General features: G+C 38.2%; 1 protein-coding gene across 1 annotated transcript; it reads left to right on the top strand.

Annotated features, from left to right (window-relative positions):
• Positions 1 to 16367: 16367 nt before the first annotated feature.
• On the top strand, positions 16368 to 17953 carry LOC125234215. The gene is made up of 2 exons (XM_048140424.1): positions 16368 to 17141; positions 17688 to 17953. Exon 1 carries the CDS (start codon positions 16368 to 16370, stop codon positions 17067 to 17069), a length of 702 nt encoding a protein of 233 aa, XP_047996381.1. The 3' UTR covers positions 17070 to 17141; positions 17688 to 17953.
• The last annotated feature ends 351 nt before the right edge of the window (positions 17954 to 18304 follow it).

Genomic DNA, 18304 nt, shown 5'->3' with positions numbered 1-18304 from the left:
TTTAGGGTAACCCTACATGTAAAATGGGGGCTGATATTTTTTTTTCATTCCAACCCCAACGTGTGATAAATTGTTGGATAGGTATTTAAAAATGAAGAAGGGTTTACTAAAATCGTTTTTTGATAATATTAATATTTTCTGAAATAATCGCTCCTAAAGGAAAAAAGAGTGCGTCCCCCCCCTCTAACTTTTGAACCATATGTTTAAAAAATATGAAAAAATTCACAAAAGTAGAACTTTATAAAGACTTTCTAGGAAATACACTGAGCGTGGCCCGACAAGCTCTTGGCCGGGTTTTTATGGATTTTGCACGCTACAGGTTTTAGCGTAGATGTGTTTTTGTTTTCGATCATTTTTAGGGTTCCGTAGTCAACTATAGCTTCGCCATGTCTGTCTGTCCGTCCGTCCATCCGCGGATAATCTCAGTGACCGTTAGCACTAGAAAGCTGACATTTGGTACTAATATGTATATCAATCACGCCGACAAAGTGGTAAAATAAAAAGTGAAAAAAAAAATGTTTTTTTAGGGTAAATCAGAGACGGTAATTACAAACAATTGGTTGCCAGGTAATTCGATGTTGATACAACGGTGAACGACACTATTAACATTAATTTTAACCTGAATAATGATATTCTTGATGAAAATGATGACTCATAGAAAAAGTATTGCATACAATAGTGATATAATTAAGCTTTTCACTCTCGTACCGTCCTATTAGGCCACTCAGCAATCTTCGTGGCCTAAACACGGTACTCCACTGAAAACGACTCACGATTGTATAAAATACTATTACTACTTTTTCCACACGCTACGTTATGATAATCTATTGCTCATTTTCTATATACATATTTATACTTTTTACAAAACTCAAGCTTGGCTTTCAGGCGCTTTCAGTAAATCATTGAGCAAGTAATTTATACGCTGTATTTCGTCTCATAACAACTATAATGTACATAACTTAGAATATAATAATATAGCTTAATATCAGTCCTCCTGAATACACACATAATGTGTGTGTAAAGTTAGTTGGTTGGAGTAAAATGCTACTCTATTTATATATGTACTTAGATGAGTTAATTAACGAAGGTGTGGAACGGAATCTAATGAATTTACATACATACATACAATCACGCCTGTTTCCCAGAGGGGTAGGCAGAGATCACGGATTTCCATTTACTACGATCCTCACAAACCACTTTCGCTTTACACACTTTCATAACGTTTCTCATACACGCTCGTCGGTTTCGAGTACTTCTAATCTGACCTGGCCTTTTTGCAATATTTCCCCGATTTGATCAAGAAAAGTTCGTCTAGGTCTTCCACTTTCGAATGACCCTTCCATTCTTTTTTCATATACTTTTTTCGTTAATCTCCTCTCATCCATCCTCTCTTCATGCCCGAACCACTTTAACATACCCATCTCAATCTTTGTCACCACATCTACATCCACGCCACACTTCTCTCTTATCACGCTATTTCTGATCCTATCACTCAACTTCACACCAGCCATGAATTTATTACCAAATAGTCTTATAATAAAATTAGACAGCGTGTGGAGATGGGTTAAGAATTTAACCACCTCCTTTCTTCCCGTGGGTGCCGTAGAAGTCGACTGTCACTGCAATGTCACAATTTGTTTTTTTTTAAATCCTTTATTTGCCAAGAGTGGCACTAAAACTTGAGTAGTTCATGTGCTCTGCCTAGGCCTTTATGGTATACAGGCGTGATTGTATGTATGCATGTGTATGATAAATTGATAACGTATACGCATACGGTAACGAGGAGGCACATTGACATTTTATCCCGCCAGGCGGCGCCTGTGCAAGTGTCTAGACATATCACTGTCATTCATATGTGTGAGAGAGAAAAAAACATATCATCTTCTCGCTCTTATGTATGAACTAATAACCATTAGCGCCATCTGTCATAACCTTTAGTGTGCCTCCTCATTAGAGATGGGTAGTGAGTAAATACTCAAGAGTAAATATCGAGTAAATACTCAGTATTTACTCAAAATACCCATATTTACTCGTTTTTACTCAAATTGGTGGATATAAACTATTTCGCGTGCTGAAATGGAAATACAAATTAGAAATATTGGTGTATTTTGTTATCGGCTACTAAGTTAAGTAATCAAATTTATATTAATTTTATTTTAAAGACGTGCTCTCCATACATGTGACTATTTTTCACAAAAATAAAATTCAGAAATTACCAGTGTGTTATACATCATCTGATAGGTCTTTAAAAATTAATTGAATGTTTCTAAAAAAGTTTTTTAATAATATGAACAGTTTTGGAATGAAACGATAATTAAGGCCGAAATAATGTTTATACCTTTATAACTTTCGAATTCGTTGTTGGAAAAATATCCAGAAACCGTCAAATTATTGGCCATATAATACAAAACACAAAACTATTACTTTAAACGTCACCAGCTGAGCCATTTTTGAGTTTTCTTTAGAAAACCCTTAATAAAAGGTCGTAAGTGCCACATTAACAATCACTTCCGAACGTCATGTCGTTATCTAGAATATCAATTTCATTTAAGTCTCATACTTTTACTGTAAATACCTGCTTTTTTAAAACAAAACTGCTAACTAAAAATTATCACTATTTTTTTCTCACAATGATTACCTCTTTTTCGACAAACTAAGACTCCCATAAGCTTCTAATAATATAAATCTCATTTAAACATGTCCACACAATTAAAAGAAACACAACTAAGTACTTAAATCTCATTTTTTAAATTATTTTTAGGTAACAGTTTCTACTCACCCAAATGAGTAAATACGAGTATTTACTCGGTGCTTTGAGTAAATTACGGGTAAATACTCAGTATTTACTCACCCCTACCCATCTCTACTCCTCATTGTGCTTTATAACTTTATAAGTCGCTATCGTTTTGTAATTAAAATTTGAAAAAAATATATAAAAAAATTGTATACTGTCGTTCATTAATTGCGTATTACAGATATTTAACACAATCGCAGACCGTTGAACTTTCAGTGAAATGGAAACATTTTGCTAACACACATGGGTTTTATGCCACTATCAGATAAATCATTGCGTGCACGGTTCTCCGGAATCGGTAAACAATGTAAACGGTTTTTCGATTTAGTTGTTTTTCACTAGTTTTCACATTGGTACATATAAGCCACTTGACCAGAGCTAGTTTGATTATTTAAAATTGTGTGTATTTGTTTTTACCCGACTACAGCAACTCAAAATAAATAAATAAACAAAATTATTGGGCATTCTTAGTATTCGTAGTCCCACGTTAGTGCGTTTTCACATTATCCGATCCGATATCGGATGTCGGAAGGATTTCAAAGGCAAAAATCAAAGATGGTGGCTTAAATATGTGCATTCCCATTGAGGGTCCACGTTAGAATTTCGAGTTTTTGAATGTGTTCTCAAACGATTGTAAATTCAACCAATAATTAGTAAAAGTAGGCACTCAAAAGTTAAATTCGGTTAAAGGTGGACCCTCAGTCGTGCATGTCAGGTATCCATATTTCATAATCCACTTCAAATTTACAACTTCTGTAAATGTCTTCTCTTAGTAAAAGATTTGTACAACTAATTTCATTAATTGTGAATGTATGGGATATCGGTCCTACATCCGATATCGGATCTGATAATGTGAAAACGCACTTAAGCTCAAGGTGGCTTGTGTTACAGGTACTCAGACAATGATACATAATATAATATACCAATACTTATTTATACTCGTATACATAGAAAACATCCACGACTCAGGAACAAACATCTGTGCTCATCACACAAATAAATGCCCTTACCGGTTTTCGAACCCGGGACCGCGGCGTAGTAGCAGGCACTACGCGCTAGGCCAGACCGGTCGAAATTAAATGAGGTGATATGTTTTTGTATTGCTTTATGAAATAATTTTAAAGGAAATAAAAAAGACTCCTGTCTGCTGTATAATATGTATAAATGTGTTTTTTTTAACCTGGCATAATAATAATATAATATGTAGAAAAGGAAGAAATTATTTACTTCTACTTTTTCATGAATCGTGATGCACCACCTAACTAGACTCATTTCAGATATTCCCTATGTTTGACTGGTAGAGAATGCCAAGAGGCCTGATTAACGTGTTTAGGCGTAAGTGCGATTTCACATTATCCGACACTTATATTATTAAATTAAAACGGGACTTAATCGCGTAAAACTTACGTTTTATATTTAACCCGACGTTTCGGACATGACATTACGTCCGTGGTCACGGGTAGACTGGCTGGGAGTTGTATCAACATCTTCTAGCTGTACGAGTTTTTCGAACTACCCGCACTTGATTGTCATCAGTCACTTTTACGCTAGGGTTGCCACTCTGCCTACATACAACACTCACGACATCCGATGGTATGGGACGGGAAGTTTTCTCACGTTTACACTTGCTAATCACTGGATTCCACGAAGATGAAATCCCTTGCCCTTCATTTTGATTGAAATTACGATGTTTCCTGATTTCAATCGCTTCACGTACTTTCCTGCTATAGTAAAGACGTTCAATTGAAAGGACTTTGGGATTATGCAGTTCAATCCAGTGGTTCGGTCCTGACTCTAGCAAAGTCCCGTTTTAATTTAATAATATGAGTGAAGATCGTGTTAGTTTAAATCAATATATCCGACACTTAAGCCGCCATCTTTGATTTTTGCCTTTGAATCCTTCCGACATCCGATATCGGATCGGATAATGTGAAAACGCACTAAACAGCGTAGCGTAGGTGTACCTTTTCGGAACACAGGTGTGAATTTGTGTGTATGTGTATTGTGTACTTATGTTTAATACCTAACTTCATTCCTTCTAAAGCGCTGTTGACTTCAATATCCACATGAAACACCAGAGTATTTTCTACACAGATACTAAACTTGCTTAAAAGTACAATTCTCTTGTTTGAAACCAGACTTTGTAGAAAATTTCCCCTCCACACGTTATTTTTAAAGTAATAGGCGCTCATCAATCGTAGACGCAATTTGAGTGCGCACGAGTCTTCGCAAATGAGCGTAAGTGCCGCCTTTTAGGGTAAAATTAATGACCAACATACATGTCGTGTTTAAGTAGGTACTTTTGGATTCTCAAAGTGTAAGTGGTTACTGTCAGGTCATTTATTTGGGATACTGGTTACGACTTAATATGTACAAGAAACGCACCGCACGGTTATGTATCTTTCAAATTTTGAATACGTAGTTGTTAAAATGAAAAGTTTTATAAAAATTAAAAGATTTATTATTATAATAATGAAATTATTATTGTCATATTGACTTCTTTTAACTTATGTCCTTATTACAATAAATATTTATTATACATTATATCACAAACATATTTACACGATCTTTTTATAAAATATTTTGTTTATATTCCCCAGGAGATTTACATGTCATTATACAAATTAAATTTAACAGCCTAACAAGCGACTAAAGAATATATTCAACATTATAAAGAAGGGACACAGAACGTGAAGGACCCTCAATGTGGAAAATCACTGGCCATGGAATTCCGGGCTTGTGAAGAATCGAGGGTACTCCTGACATCCAAGAGGGTGTCCCTAATGGGAAGAGTACTACACAGGCTCTGCGAAAAAAAGTCACATGTGCATAGGAACTGTTTGAAAATACGCTGTTCTACCCCAGCGCTTGAATACAGTTGTCGAGTCAAACAGAGTGGCGTAAGCGACACGATTCTAAACTTGAAACTTGTCTTTTCATGAAGCGGGACAGATAGCCCAGGAGACTGTCCACTCCTGGATATCTTAATCGGGTCGCCGATCCTGAGAGAAACCAGTTTATACTTTTGAAGAGTTCTTCAACTTAATTACTCTTGATAACGCCATAATTTTTAATGATGAGGCTTGAAATTGATTTTTCAAACAAGTCGAAGCTTTCGTACACCGTCGACTGATAGCCAAATTTAGCTTAAATACTTGTATAACATCGAGATCCGTCGTCGCATCATGGTGCAAGACGTGGGTTTCGTTATTACTAAACTAAAGTGGAGTTGGGCGGGACATGTTGCTACGCAGAGTGATGGCAGGTGGACTAAACGGTGTGGTGGCCGCTTACAAATGTAAGGAATTCTTGGCATCCGTTGGCTCGTTGGGTCGATGACATCCGGAAAATAGCCGATCTCAACTGGATGAGACTAGCCCAGGACCGGGAAAAGTGGCGTACTAGAAGAGAGGCCTATGCTCAGCAGTGGGCGATAAAGGGCTAATATGATGATGATAATGATGATAAAATTATATTCAAATTTGCGTTATTTTATTAATTAATATTAGGTACAATGCTTTTCTGAAGAACTCAATACAGTTTTTGGGCCTCTAGGAACTCTTTATGGTACCTAATACTAAATGAACTGCAATGCAATGATTTATACATCGCATCTATGTAAGTAATACGTTGCATCTATAAACGTACACTCAGATAAATATGTATAGAAAGTTGGAAAGTCTATCGATAACTCAGAACAAGTATTTATTCACCACAAAATATAACCGACATCATCGGCAACGAAATCCAGAGTGTTTATAGCTAAGTAGGAAGTTATCCGACTTAATATATATTATTGGCTATGTGCACGGCAATTACGCCATCTACCATGTGAACTTCGAGTGGCAGTTGTCAAAAAATGACTTGTAAACAAATATATTTTCTAAAACATGCAATGAAATATTGTCTTTACGTTCCTTAAAATGGGCTGGGAAGTATCGTTTTTTGGGCGCAACAACTCGAGAGGACTGTAAAGGGATTTCATATTATTTTTCAGGCCTAGGCCTGCAAAGTAACTTTTTTTAATAAAATATTGTCCTTTAGGGCATTTTTTTTTATTTCATTGTATGTTTGAGAAAAGCACTATACATGCCTCGGCGTGAAAACGGATTCCCGGCCTCGTATCCCTATCCGGCCTCGCTCGCACGCTCGCTCGGCCGTATATACCCACTTGGCCGGAAATCCTCATTTTCCCGGCCTCTGATGTAATGTACTATTTTTCGATTTTTCGATAATTTTAAATAAATCGAATAACAAGAGCTACTAATTCAAGACAGGTAGATAAATTATAAAGACATAGATATAATAACAAAAAATCAGTTTTCAAAGCATTACTCACGGTATAAACTTCCAACCCCAGACCACAGAAAGAGGCAATAAATTGGTGCTGGCAGGGCATATAATGGAATCTTGAAGAATATAGGAGTAATGGTGAAGTTCTACGAGTGAGTGATATGGTATTCGCTAAATCTCTGTCCCGTTAATGCCATATAAAACAAATCTAAACGTAAGTACCTAGTCATGTCCGCGGCCGCAGAAATTTTTGACACGGGCCTATTCCTAGGCCAGGCCTGAATCTTTAAGCATAATCTTTTACGGTAGGAAAAATACTAACAGCGTATGAACACATATTAGGTAAACAAAGCTTAAATATAATTTATTATAATATTTTGTTTTGACATATCACTTTCGTTTTTTTTTTCACGGCAGCTATCCATTTATTTCTTTGATCCAATTTCCAGTGTGCTCTAGGAAACGCATAGAACGTGCAACGACTATTTATGCCATTTTTTACAATTAACAACTAAACAATACAATACAAATACTCTTTATTACACACTTTGATAAAATACAACAATACAAAACAAGGAAGCCAAACGAACAAAGGTAAACAACAGGCGGTCTTATCGCTAAAGAGCGATTTCTTCCAGACAACCTTAAGGTAGCGGAAATTGATAAATTATTGATAAACAACATTGGTGCCCCATTTCAAACATTACACATCGTATTATATTGTTATGAGTTTTGATAAGATAAAGATAAAAGACATTTATTCATGACGCTCACAAACACGTACGTACATGTACACACAAGAATAGGACAAAGAACAGAGAACAGAACATTAAGTAAGTGCGCATCACGAAATGGACCCAACTCAGCATAATGCTAGCTGGAAGCCAGCGCTGGGGCCCGTTTCTCGAAAGGTACAAGCCTTGTATTACAAGTGCGCGAACTGTCAAATGGGTTGTCATGGAAACACACTTGTAATACAAGGCTTGTACCTTTCGAGAAACGGGCCCCTGGTTCTCCGTAGGGCCCATTCGGTGATGCCACGACAGATAACAAACACACAACAATAAAAAAAAAGAAAAAGAAAATGACGAAAAGAGACAGAAAAAATAAAACTATTTACATAAAAAAAGCAAGAATACACATAAATCACAAAACGGGAAAAAAAGGAAAACATAACAGAACACAAATAAAACATTATCAATTACATTACATTGAACGCGACCACATCAGCTGTCAGCTCTGCCTGCCGCATCTAGCGCCACCCAGCCCGGTGGCAACAAACGTAACTAACGTGTTATTGGACTATTGGTATATTGGTTATTGCAATTCGCAGCGAAAAAGGCTACAAAGCACAAGCAAATATAATTGTTTTACTGATGTGGTCGCCTCATGTAACAAAAATCCTTAAGACTATTATATCGGTGTATATGCGGTTGCGGTAATGTTACAGCCTCAAGTAAAATGGGCATTCCGCGACACAGAAAGCAGCGTGGTCTAACCTAAAAAACATACATAAATTAACAAGCTGGAGTGATATGGCAATGCAAATGGGACAAAAACGACTGGTACGGATATATTATATGTTTAGATCATATGCAACTAGTGTCATGACTCAAAGTTTCCTGCGTTCTTTGATGTTGAAGCATGAAATCTTTTAGTTTACATCTAAAACTATATACATTTTGCAGGTTCCTTATAGGCGGGGGAATGTTATTCCAGATCTTCGTACTGGCGTATCTGAAGGAACCACGGAATGCTGATGAGGTGTGCCGGGGCGTCACCAGCTGTACAGCACACTGCCGGCGTTCACGCGCCCTGATGATCGAGAGCTTGTCGTACAGATATTTTGGGGCATTGAACTTCAAGACACCATAGAGAAGACAGGCTAAATGCAGTTTGCGTCGATGTTGCAATTGATAGATGACAAGCCATTTTTAGTGTCGATTTTGACCACCGCAAGCACTGCGATTTGCTTACCCCCTTCATGCACTTCGCACGAAGCCAATACCTAAAAAAAAAACAGATGACACTTTGTCTACGTTTTACAGATGACATTTTGTCTACGTAAATACCGTTGAAATTATTACAATCCCTTCGGGTTTCTTTTTTTAATGTGGTAACAAAGAATATTAATTTTATTGAAATCACAATGCCTTTAGGTTGGTATTTAGTACTTATAGGTAAGAACAAAGTTATAACACAGGTTTCTACTTAGTGAATTAAAAAAATATTGAATTCAAGGAAAACGAATAAAAATATTCTTTAAAAAACAATTTTCATAAACTAAGTATGATAGAGTGTTCTTGGAAATCTCAATCCTCTTAACGTCACAATGCGAATTATATAAAAAGTCAAAATTGGCAACTTAAAAAAACAACACAGGTACCTACTTAACCGAACAGCTGGCAGCTTCCTAGGACAAAGTAAATATTATTCATATATATTTTATGTTAGCAAACATACTTATTACACAGATCAAACCTGACCAGGGGTACCAACTTCTATAGGCGCACGGAACCATATTATTTAGATAGAATAAATATAAAAGTTAACTTCTTACTTAGCCGTGATAGAAAACGTATCTGGTTCTTGATTGTTATTTTTTTGTTTTTGTGTTTTTGCACTTTGGCACTTTTGCACTGTTAAGCATCTTATAATATGGAAGTACAACGATGATGTCAACGCAACGGAGCCACGCTGTGACGTCATCGCCTAAATGAATTGATTTTATTTTTCTTGTTCTCTTTTTTGTCTTTTCCTCTCTTTGTTTTTGTTATCTAAGTTTCGTGACGCATTGGTTATACTGTAAGGTCATGCAAACATGTTATTAATAAATAGCTAAGTCATAAGTAAATCATGTCATTTATTCATAATTTAAGTGGTTTTATTTTATAAATGAATAAGTACATATTATAAATTGAAATAGATATCATACACGTAAGAAAAAACGACAAGGCCCACTGGTGGCCGAGCTGGAAATCGTTTTTTCTTTCGTGTATGATATCTATTTCAATTTATAATTTATATATAGTAGTGTGACTACTTGAAAAAAGAACAAATCAAAAAATATTCAATAAAATAATTTCATTTGTTCCCTAGTTGCACATATTATATTTTTTTCTTTTCCATCACGGAACAATGGTGTTCCGGACCTTTGGGAGGCGTGCGCGGGGCCGAAGCCAACGCGTAGAGCCCCTTTTGACACTTTAATGAAAAGTAAGGTGTACACCGAGCGGATGCTGCCCTTGCCCGTATCATGGTACACACGCAGAGGCAGCACCCGCCAGGGTGTAAGGACTATTTGAGAGTTAATGGAATCTAAAATGAACTGGGCTATTTTGATGAAAGTGATGGACTAAATACTGGGCTATGGATAAAAAACCGGACGCCTGCCTAATAAAATGGTATCCAATTTTATTTCCGGCAGACGGTGACTCGTCCCCACAAGATGGGCCCCCACAAAAAGCGACATTCAAGATGACTCAAGGGCAACACCGGTGTGAGAACTCAAGGGTGTTGAGAGGTGTGCTTTCTGCCCAGTGGCTGTCAAGCCACTGTACCAACTCGCGTCTTATGCAAATTTTCACTTCCACCCCTGGACAACATAGCCCTAACGACTCCACTCTGGACGGCCAGCCAAGGCAAGCCAGAGGTAGAGAGTACTGTCCCACCCACCCGCCTTACGGGTAACAGAACTCCCCAGGAGCACTCGGGTACGTGGGGTCGCTGTTCCCCAACAGCTCGCCACAAGCTGCCCTGCGTTGACTGATTGCACTGGTTAAACCAATGGGCGATGGGGTCGTCACATCCCTACGCTATTTCGTCACATCCCTACGCCATTTCACATCCCTACGCCATTATATTTTTATTATTAAAGTACATACACACGAATACATACAACATTGTACACAGATATTTGATTCTCAGTTTAAATAGAATATTCTCTGAAAGTCGTGTTTTAGACTTACACTACTACACTTACACTTAGATAATTTTCTAAGATATTTTAAGTTTATGTTCTTGCGTATGTATTTACATGACCAGAAATTGCAATATTATATAATATTCGACGCACTATTTGGCATCCATTGAGGCGTACATAACGCTCAATTGTGTGCATGCGAGTGGGTACATTAAGTAGGTAAACACACGACTGATGGCATTATGATGGCGTGGTATAATATTGGCCAATGTTAAGCTCTGTTTACACTTACTGGTCAACGGTAACGGTAAATCATCTAATTTATTATAAGCTTCCTCATCCAATTTATTATAAGTAATACGTTATCGTATAGGACTTTACTTGTTATTTAATGTATATATACAGTCATAAATCACCTTATATCACATCGTGGACAGAGCATGTAAAACTGCATACGTTTCATTGGCATTAAGGGGTTGAAGACGCAATAGTAACTGAGGTTTCTAGCCCTTCGCCCACGGAACCTATGACGTCATGCTCCCCGGCAGAACCACATCGTCTTTCGTAAACATTAATATATCAGTAAATATCTATTATTAAATTCTATATGCCTAGTTTTTGTGTAAATCTAATGTAAAAGTGGTTCTGCGACAGAGCTTCCTCCCAGCAGAACCACCAAGATATTCTTTTAACTACATATGCTATTTACACGCATACCCCATCAAATAATTCTACATTAATTCTATATTTATCTAATTTACTAAATCACTCTGTTTATTCCGAATACACGAATTTACGATATGTCAAACTAAATAGACTGAACAACGCCTTGATGCAAAGCTTTGCAAAGATAAAGTTCTCATTATTTGCTACGATGATTTGTGCAGGCGCTTGATACATAGTAGTTTGACATGTTACAAATTTGTGTACTCAGAATAAAAAGAGTTATATAGTAATCTGGATAAATATAGCATTAATATAGAATAATTTGATGTGGTATACGTGTAAATAGCATGTGTAGTTTAAACAATATCTTGGTGGTTCTGCTGGGAGGAAGCTCTGTCGCAGAACCACTTTTACATTAGATTTACACAAAAACTAGGCATATAGAATTTTTCCAAATGGTCCTAGAATTTTATAGATATCTTATAGATATTTTCTGATATGTTTATGTTTCCGAAGGACAGTGTGGTTCTGCCGGGGAGCAGTTCTGCCGCTAGTGAAGGCGTTTTAGCCGCGTAAGCTGAAGACCCGGGTTCGATTCCCGGCTCGGCCACCAGTGCGCCTTGTCGTTTTTTCTTTCGTGTATGATATCTATTTAAATTTATATATAGTAGTGTGACTACTTGAGAAAAGAACAAATCAAAAAATATTCAATAAAATAATTTGATTTGTTCCCTAGTTGTACATAATTATAACTTAACATGTTAACTAAACAGGGTGCGTAGCCGAATGGCACAAACGCTCACGAAACGCTCACGAAACGAAACGCTAGTAGATATCTATCTCTCTCACTCTTGCGTATTGGCGCGACAAAGCGAGACTACCTTTCACGGCGTTTCGTTTTCGTTTCGCGTGGGGGAAATGCCATTCGGCTACGGGGCCAGACCACCGATAGACATGACGGATAATATTATAAATAGTAGGCATTTGTGTATTTGGATGTTGGATACGTAAGTACCCTGTGTCGCCTGTCTCAGTCACAACATTGGATATCTCCTACTCACTTATCAATTGCTAGCAATTCACATACCATTGCCGCGTTTGCTCCATAGAGAGAGTTTTGAACAAACGCGGCAATTGTCTGGCAATTGTGTTGCCCAGTGTAACATTACATCACCGTTACACATACATAAGGTAGGTAAAAAATATATTAGGTAGGTACGAAACTACAGAACTGGTTAATGAGTACTTAAGTAAGCTGTATGTACAAGCCACATTAGTCTAAGTACTCTAAAACGAAGAAAAGCAAAGAGCGCTCGAATACATTTTAAATAATCCAACTTAAATTCTGTGTGCTAACTACAGACTGAGCTGAAAGTACCTTTTTGTTGCACGGGAAGGTAATACAAAGAACATTAGAGAGTTAGGCTATAAATACAACTCGCGCGCCGTTACCCAAGTAAACCACTTAAGGCTAAAGCAAAATTAATCCGAAGATGCTGCAGTATCAAGGAGTTTCCAACAATAAGTACCTCCTGTCGTTAGGCAAATGCCCACGCTTTATTAATTTATTAGCTGACCCTAATTACTTTGCGTGTTGTCAGTTTTGATGTAGGGTATTTGGGTAGTATCATATAGTAAATACCTACGTACACAAAGGACACTTGAGACACTTCCTATAAGTACAAAACTGGATTTTATAGCCGTTGCGAATTAGGTTGTCCTTTCTCTTTCCACTATTAAGGGTTGTCAAAAATCAATAAATTATCTTTACTGTGGTAGCGTGAGCAAAGGGACGTCAAGTTATATCAACCCCAGAATGCAAATGAATTAGCAATGCGAACCGATCGGAGCCGAAATCGCCCGATTGGAACAGTTTCCAACTACAACTAGTATGAAACGCATAGTTTTCATTGTTTTAATTTTTTGCGTTATAAAATAGGAATTTACCTCTCCCATCGTGCAAATAAAATAGTTAACCTACAGCGTCCCAGCTTACACCTAGATTTACCTAGCGTTTTTATTAGAAAAGACGTTTCCTTAAGTCCTTTACAAAACCACTCCGCAAATGGGTTCAATCCGTTTGCTTTATTTATTGGCCCGGTAAGTGTTTGCCCCACAGACTACAGACACCGCATTATTGAAGCATTTATAAAGAGAACGTGGTGAATTGGTCATCAGACATAATATGTTCAATTTTACTGGTAAGATACCATGACTTGAAGAGCTCAATTGAATAACATCTTACACCATTACAAACATAGTATTACAGTCCAGGGGACGTAGCCGAATGGCATTTCTGCGACGCGAAACACCACCGAATCGCCGCAGAAATGTAGTCTGGCTCTGTCGCGCGAATACGCAAGAGCGATAGAGATAGATAGAGATATTACATATTATCGTAAGCGTTTCGTGAGCTTTTGTACATTCGACTACACCGATTCAACCCTTAAACTTGTTTTTATTACAAAAACCAAATTACTACGGGAAAAATAAATGTGCTTTGACTTTGAACTCAAAGCCAGCCAACTGGTTTGAATTTTTGGCTTGTCTTGACATATTCCGGTCAGTATGTCTATTTGGCTTGAATGTTCCGTCTAGTTCAGGTGATCTGTGGTTTACTCTCACCGGCCATTGCTGACACAGCGAAATAGAATGTCGAAGGATTAAATTTATATGGAAAATACGTGGGATTTATAATAATACGGATTCTCTTGAGCTTCTGTGTTTTTATTGCGTAACACTAAGCCGGTCATGTTAAAAATGTTTTTGACTTAATTAAAACACTGCTGATTTTCCTTTTTATTTTCGCCATGTCTGTCTGTCTGTCCGTCCGTCCGTCCGTCCGTCCGTCCGTCCGTCCGTCCGTCCGTCCGTCCGTCCGTCCGTCCGTCCGTCCGTCCGCGGATAATCTCAGTAACCGTTAGCACTAGAAAGCTGAAATTTGGTAGCAATATGTATATCAATCACGCCAACAAAGTGCAAAATTAAAAAATGGAAATAAATGTTTTATTAGGGTACCCCCCCCCCCCCCCTATATGTAAAATGGGGGCTGATATTTTTTTTCATTCCAACCCCAACGTGTGATATATTGTTGGATAGGTATTTAAAAATGAATAGGGGTTTACTGAGATAGTTTTTTGATAATATTAATATTTTCGGAAATAATCGCTCCTAAAGGAAAAAAAAGTGCGTCCCCCCCCTCTAACTTTTGAACCATATGTTTAAAAAATATGAAAAAAATCACAAAAGTAGAACATTATAAAGACTTTCTAGGAAAATTGTTTTGAACTTGATAGGTTTAGTAGTTTTTGAGAAAAACACGGAAAACTACGGAACCCTACACTGAGCGTGGCCCAACACGCTCTTGGCCGGTTTTTTTATAATGGGATTCTCATATAAATATATATTGACCCCCTTATTCATAAAGTAAACGTTCACTAAAGTTATCAAGCCGATAAAGTTCGTTTGTCCCTTTCGGACGTACGAGTATATTGGTGTGATAGAAATGAATAGTAAATACCTACAGTACACCTAATATAAAGTCATGTTCAATTGCATTGCATTGGCTTTTATGCTTATAAAATTTGAGTTCAGATAGGTATTTTTGTTTGAGTAACTATATACTGTACAGTTACTAGTATTCATGACCTGGATTATATATTATATTGGGTTGGTAAGAAAGTAATGAGCGATCGATTGAATTCCACATAAAATTTTTGAGAGAGTTCTAGAATCTTCTATGGTCGAAAGTATATAAAGGGCGGGCACAGTTTCTCGTCAGTCATTCACTAGCTGTCGCCGAGCTAATATAATGAAGAAAATGGACGAATTAAAAGTGCATGTAAGGCATTGCTTACTATATGAATTTAAGTCTGGCCATTCAGCCGCCGAAGCAGTGCGTAATATATGTCAGCGTGTTGCTCCTGAAGTTGTGTCTGAGGCCACGGCGAAACGATGGTTCCAGCGGTTTCGTAGTGGCGACTTTTCATTATCAGATCAACCTAAGTCTGGTCGACCGGTGAAGATTGATGTAGCCAAATTAAAAACCTTAATTGAAGGAGATCCGAGGCTAACGAGTCGTACTCTTGCTACCGAGTTAGGCTGCTCTCATGTCACCATAGAAACACATTTACACGAGTTGGGAAAAAACTACAAATACAGTGTTTGGATACCGCACGAACTTGATAGACATCAACTAAACCGCCGTGCCGATATCTGCATACAACTTCTGTCTTTTCGCCGCACATTCAACTGGTTGGACCATTTTATCACTGGAGATGAAAAATGGGTCTTATATAGAGAGGGCGCCACTGAGCGATAGAGCAGTTTGAATTTGAAAGCTCCTCAGAATTTTATTTATTTTCACGAATTAAACTATTATTTTATATATAAATTTGATACCAAATTAATCATTGTGCTATTGACAAACTAAGTTACGATATTTTCTTTAAATAAATGGCACCAACGATGGCAAAACAAGCGACAAAAGCAGCGGCCGTTACAAGGTTAGTGGAAGAGGTCTCGAACCTTAAAAATCAGATATCAGAAATGAAAAACGAGATTATGCAGTGTAATAGTGTAATAAGTCAACAAAATAGACTACTTACATATCAAAGCAGGTGCATACATAAAATCTTGAGCAATATCACTAACACTGAACTCCCACTGACAAATTCAAATGGCGAACACGAAATGCTTAATGAATCTGGCCCCGAAGGACTCATTTTTGTTGATAATGACGTACTGCTAGACACCAGCCGCCAAGATCACATACTGACACCAGTAACACCTGCGAATCAGTCAGTAGTTACCGTTGACGTAACCCAGGAGACCAAGAGCCCCGTGTTGCCGACCCCGGCGTCAGGACAGTCCACCCCGGTACAGCCCGGCACTACTGAGCTGCCTGAGGCGCGCCGACTCCGACCTCGGCGAGGCCCTGCTGCGTCAGAAGAGGGTAAGCCCAGCACGAAAAGGCAAGCTGACATCGCTCCAACTGCCCTCCTCCCCAGCGCGGCCCCTGCAGCAAATCCTGGGCCATCGACATCAGCTCCAGCACAGCACACTGTTCCAGCTCCACTGACGTCCAGCACCTGCAGCCTGCGTGCGGCAGGACCCCGCGTGGTCAGCCTTCACGTATACAATCTCAGCGAGGCTACCACCACAGAGGATGTCGTCCGCCACGTCCAGGATCAGATGGGCATTGCGTCACCGGTTTGCCAACAGCTAGTGGTCACTCGTGGCAATTACACGTCGTTCCGTCTAGACGTGCCAGCCAACAAGGTGAAAGCTGCTAGGGATAATGCCAATTGGCCGACGGGGGTTGGCATACGGTATTTTAATATCGTACAGCCAAAAAACGCCAATGTCCAACGCGCCAGTACTGTGATGCGGTAACTACACAATTTACTGTTATTCACCAAAATGTTCGATCGATTTGTAGTAAAACATCGTTACTAGAACTATTATGTTATGACAGGGGCGGCTCACTCCGCGATTCTATCGCCGCGCTCCAAGTACATGCCGGCGGCCGCGAGTTCGCGGCCTAATCAGGGGTGGCGCGCGTTCTCACGGAACGCACGTTCGCACTTTCTATTGTTACTTTACGTCGCGAGTTTTTTTTTAGGTTCATATGTGATGTCCGCGTGTGAATGGCAAATAATGTTTAATTAAATAGACATCATGAATAAAATAGGACAATCTTACACAGATCTAATATTGATTAAGTCCCACGGAAAAGTTTAACTAGGCTTGTGATGTTGGGACTTAAACAAAAATATATAAATACTGTATGGATATATATATGTATACCTAGAAAGTACCTAAGACTTGAATATAATAGTATAACATTTTATATGAGTATTAATTCGTTTTAATCCATAGGCAACCCTATCGTCCGACGCTGCGCACGTGCGGCTCGTTTCTTTGTTAGAATGTTGTAGGTATTTAAAAGGCGGCATTTTGTGAACATCAAAGCAGTGGGCCTTCTGTACTTGTACTATTATATATTCTGTGGTTATGATCAAAACCCAGACGTACTTGGATTAAGTGAAATTTGGTGCCGTAATAATGATTTAAAATGTGTTACGATAAGTGGGTACACGCTCGCAAACAGCTACTGCCGCGCTCGCGCAGACGCGCACGGCGGGGTAGCTCTTTTCTTACGCGACGATGTTCACTTTGTACCTCGCAACGACCTTCATAGTATTTGTGTCGAGTACCATATAGAATTTACTGCTGTTGAAATACCTTGTTACCATTTGATTATTATTGTATTATATAGGACATGTAATGGTGACTTTGACATTTATTTAGAAAAGCTCGAAATTTTATTAAATAAACTAATTGACGAAAATAAAAAGTTCCTCATAGTCGGAGATCAAAATGTGGATTATTTATCTGACAACAGTTCGAGACGGCAGGTTGACGATATACTTGGTTGTTTTGGATGTTTGAATACTGTAACATTTCCTACTCGCGTAACAGAAGATAGCGCGTCATCCATTGATTGTGGATTAGCGAACTACGCGCGCGACTGCCTAACTGTATCGCCAGTGGACACTGCTATCAGCGATCACAACGCGCAGCTGTTTGTGTTTACTTTAGAAAGTGAGGTTCAAAAGTCCAAAGCA

Source organism: Leguminivora glycinivorella, chromosome 15, assembly GCF_023078275.1.
Source record: "Leguminivora glycinivorella isolate SPB_JAAS2020 chromosome 15, LegGlyc_1.1, whole genome shotgun sequence".
Taxonomy (NCBI): domain Eukaryota; kingdom Metazoa; phylum Arthropoda; class Insecta; order Lepidoptera; family Tortricidae; genus Leguminivora; species Leguminivora glycinivorella.
The sequence above is the reverse complement of the archived record's forward strand: the minus strand, read 5'-3'. Positions and strand labels throughout refer to the sequence as shown.

Coding starts and splice junctions, on each gene's coding strand:
- LOC125234215 (XM_048140424.1), top strand. CDS start 16,368: ATGCTTAATGAATCTGGCCCCGAAGGACTCATTTTTGTTGATAATGAC.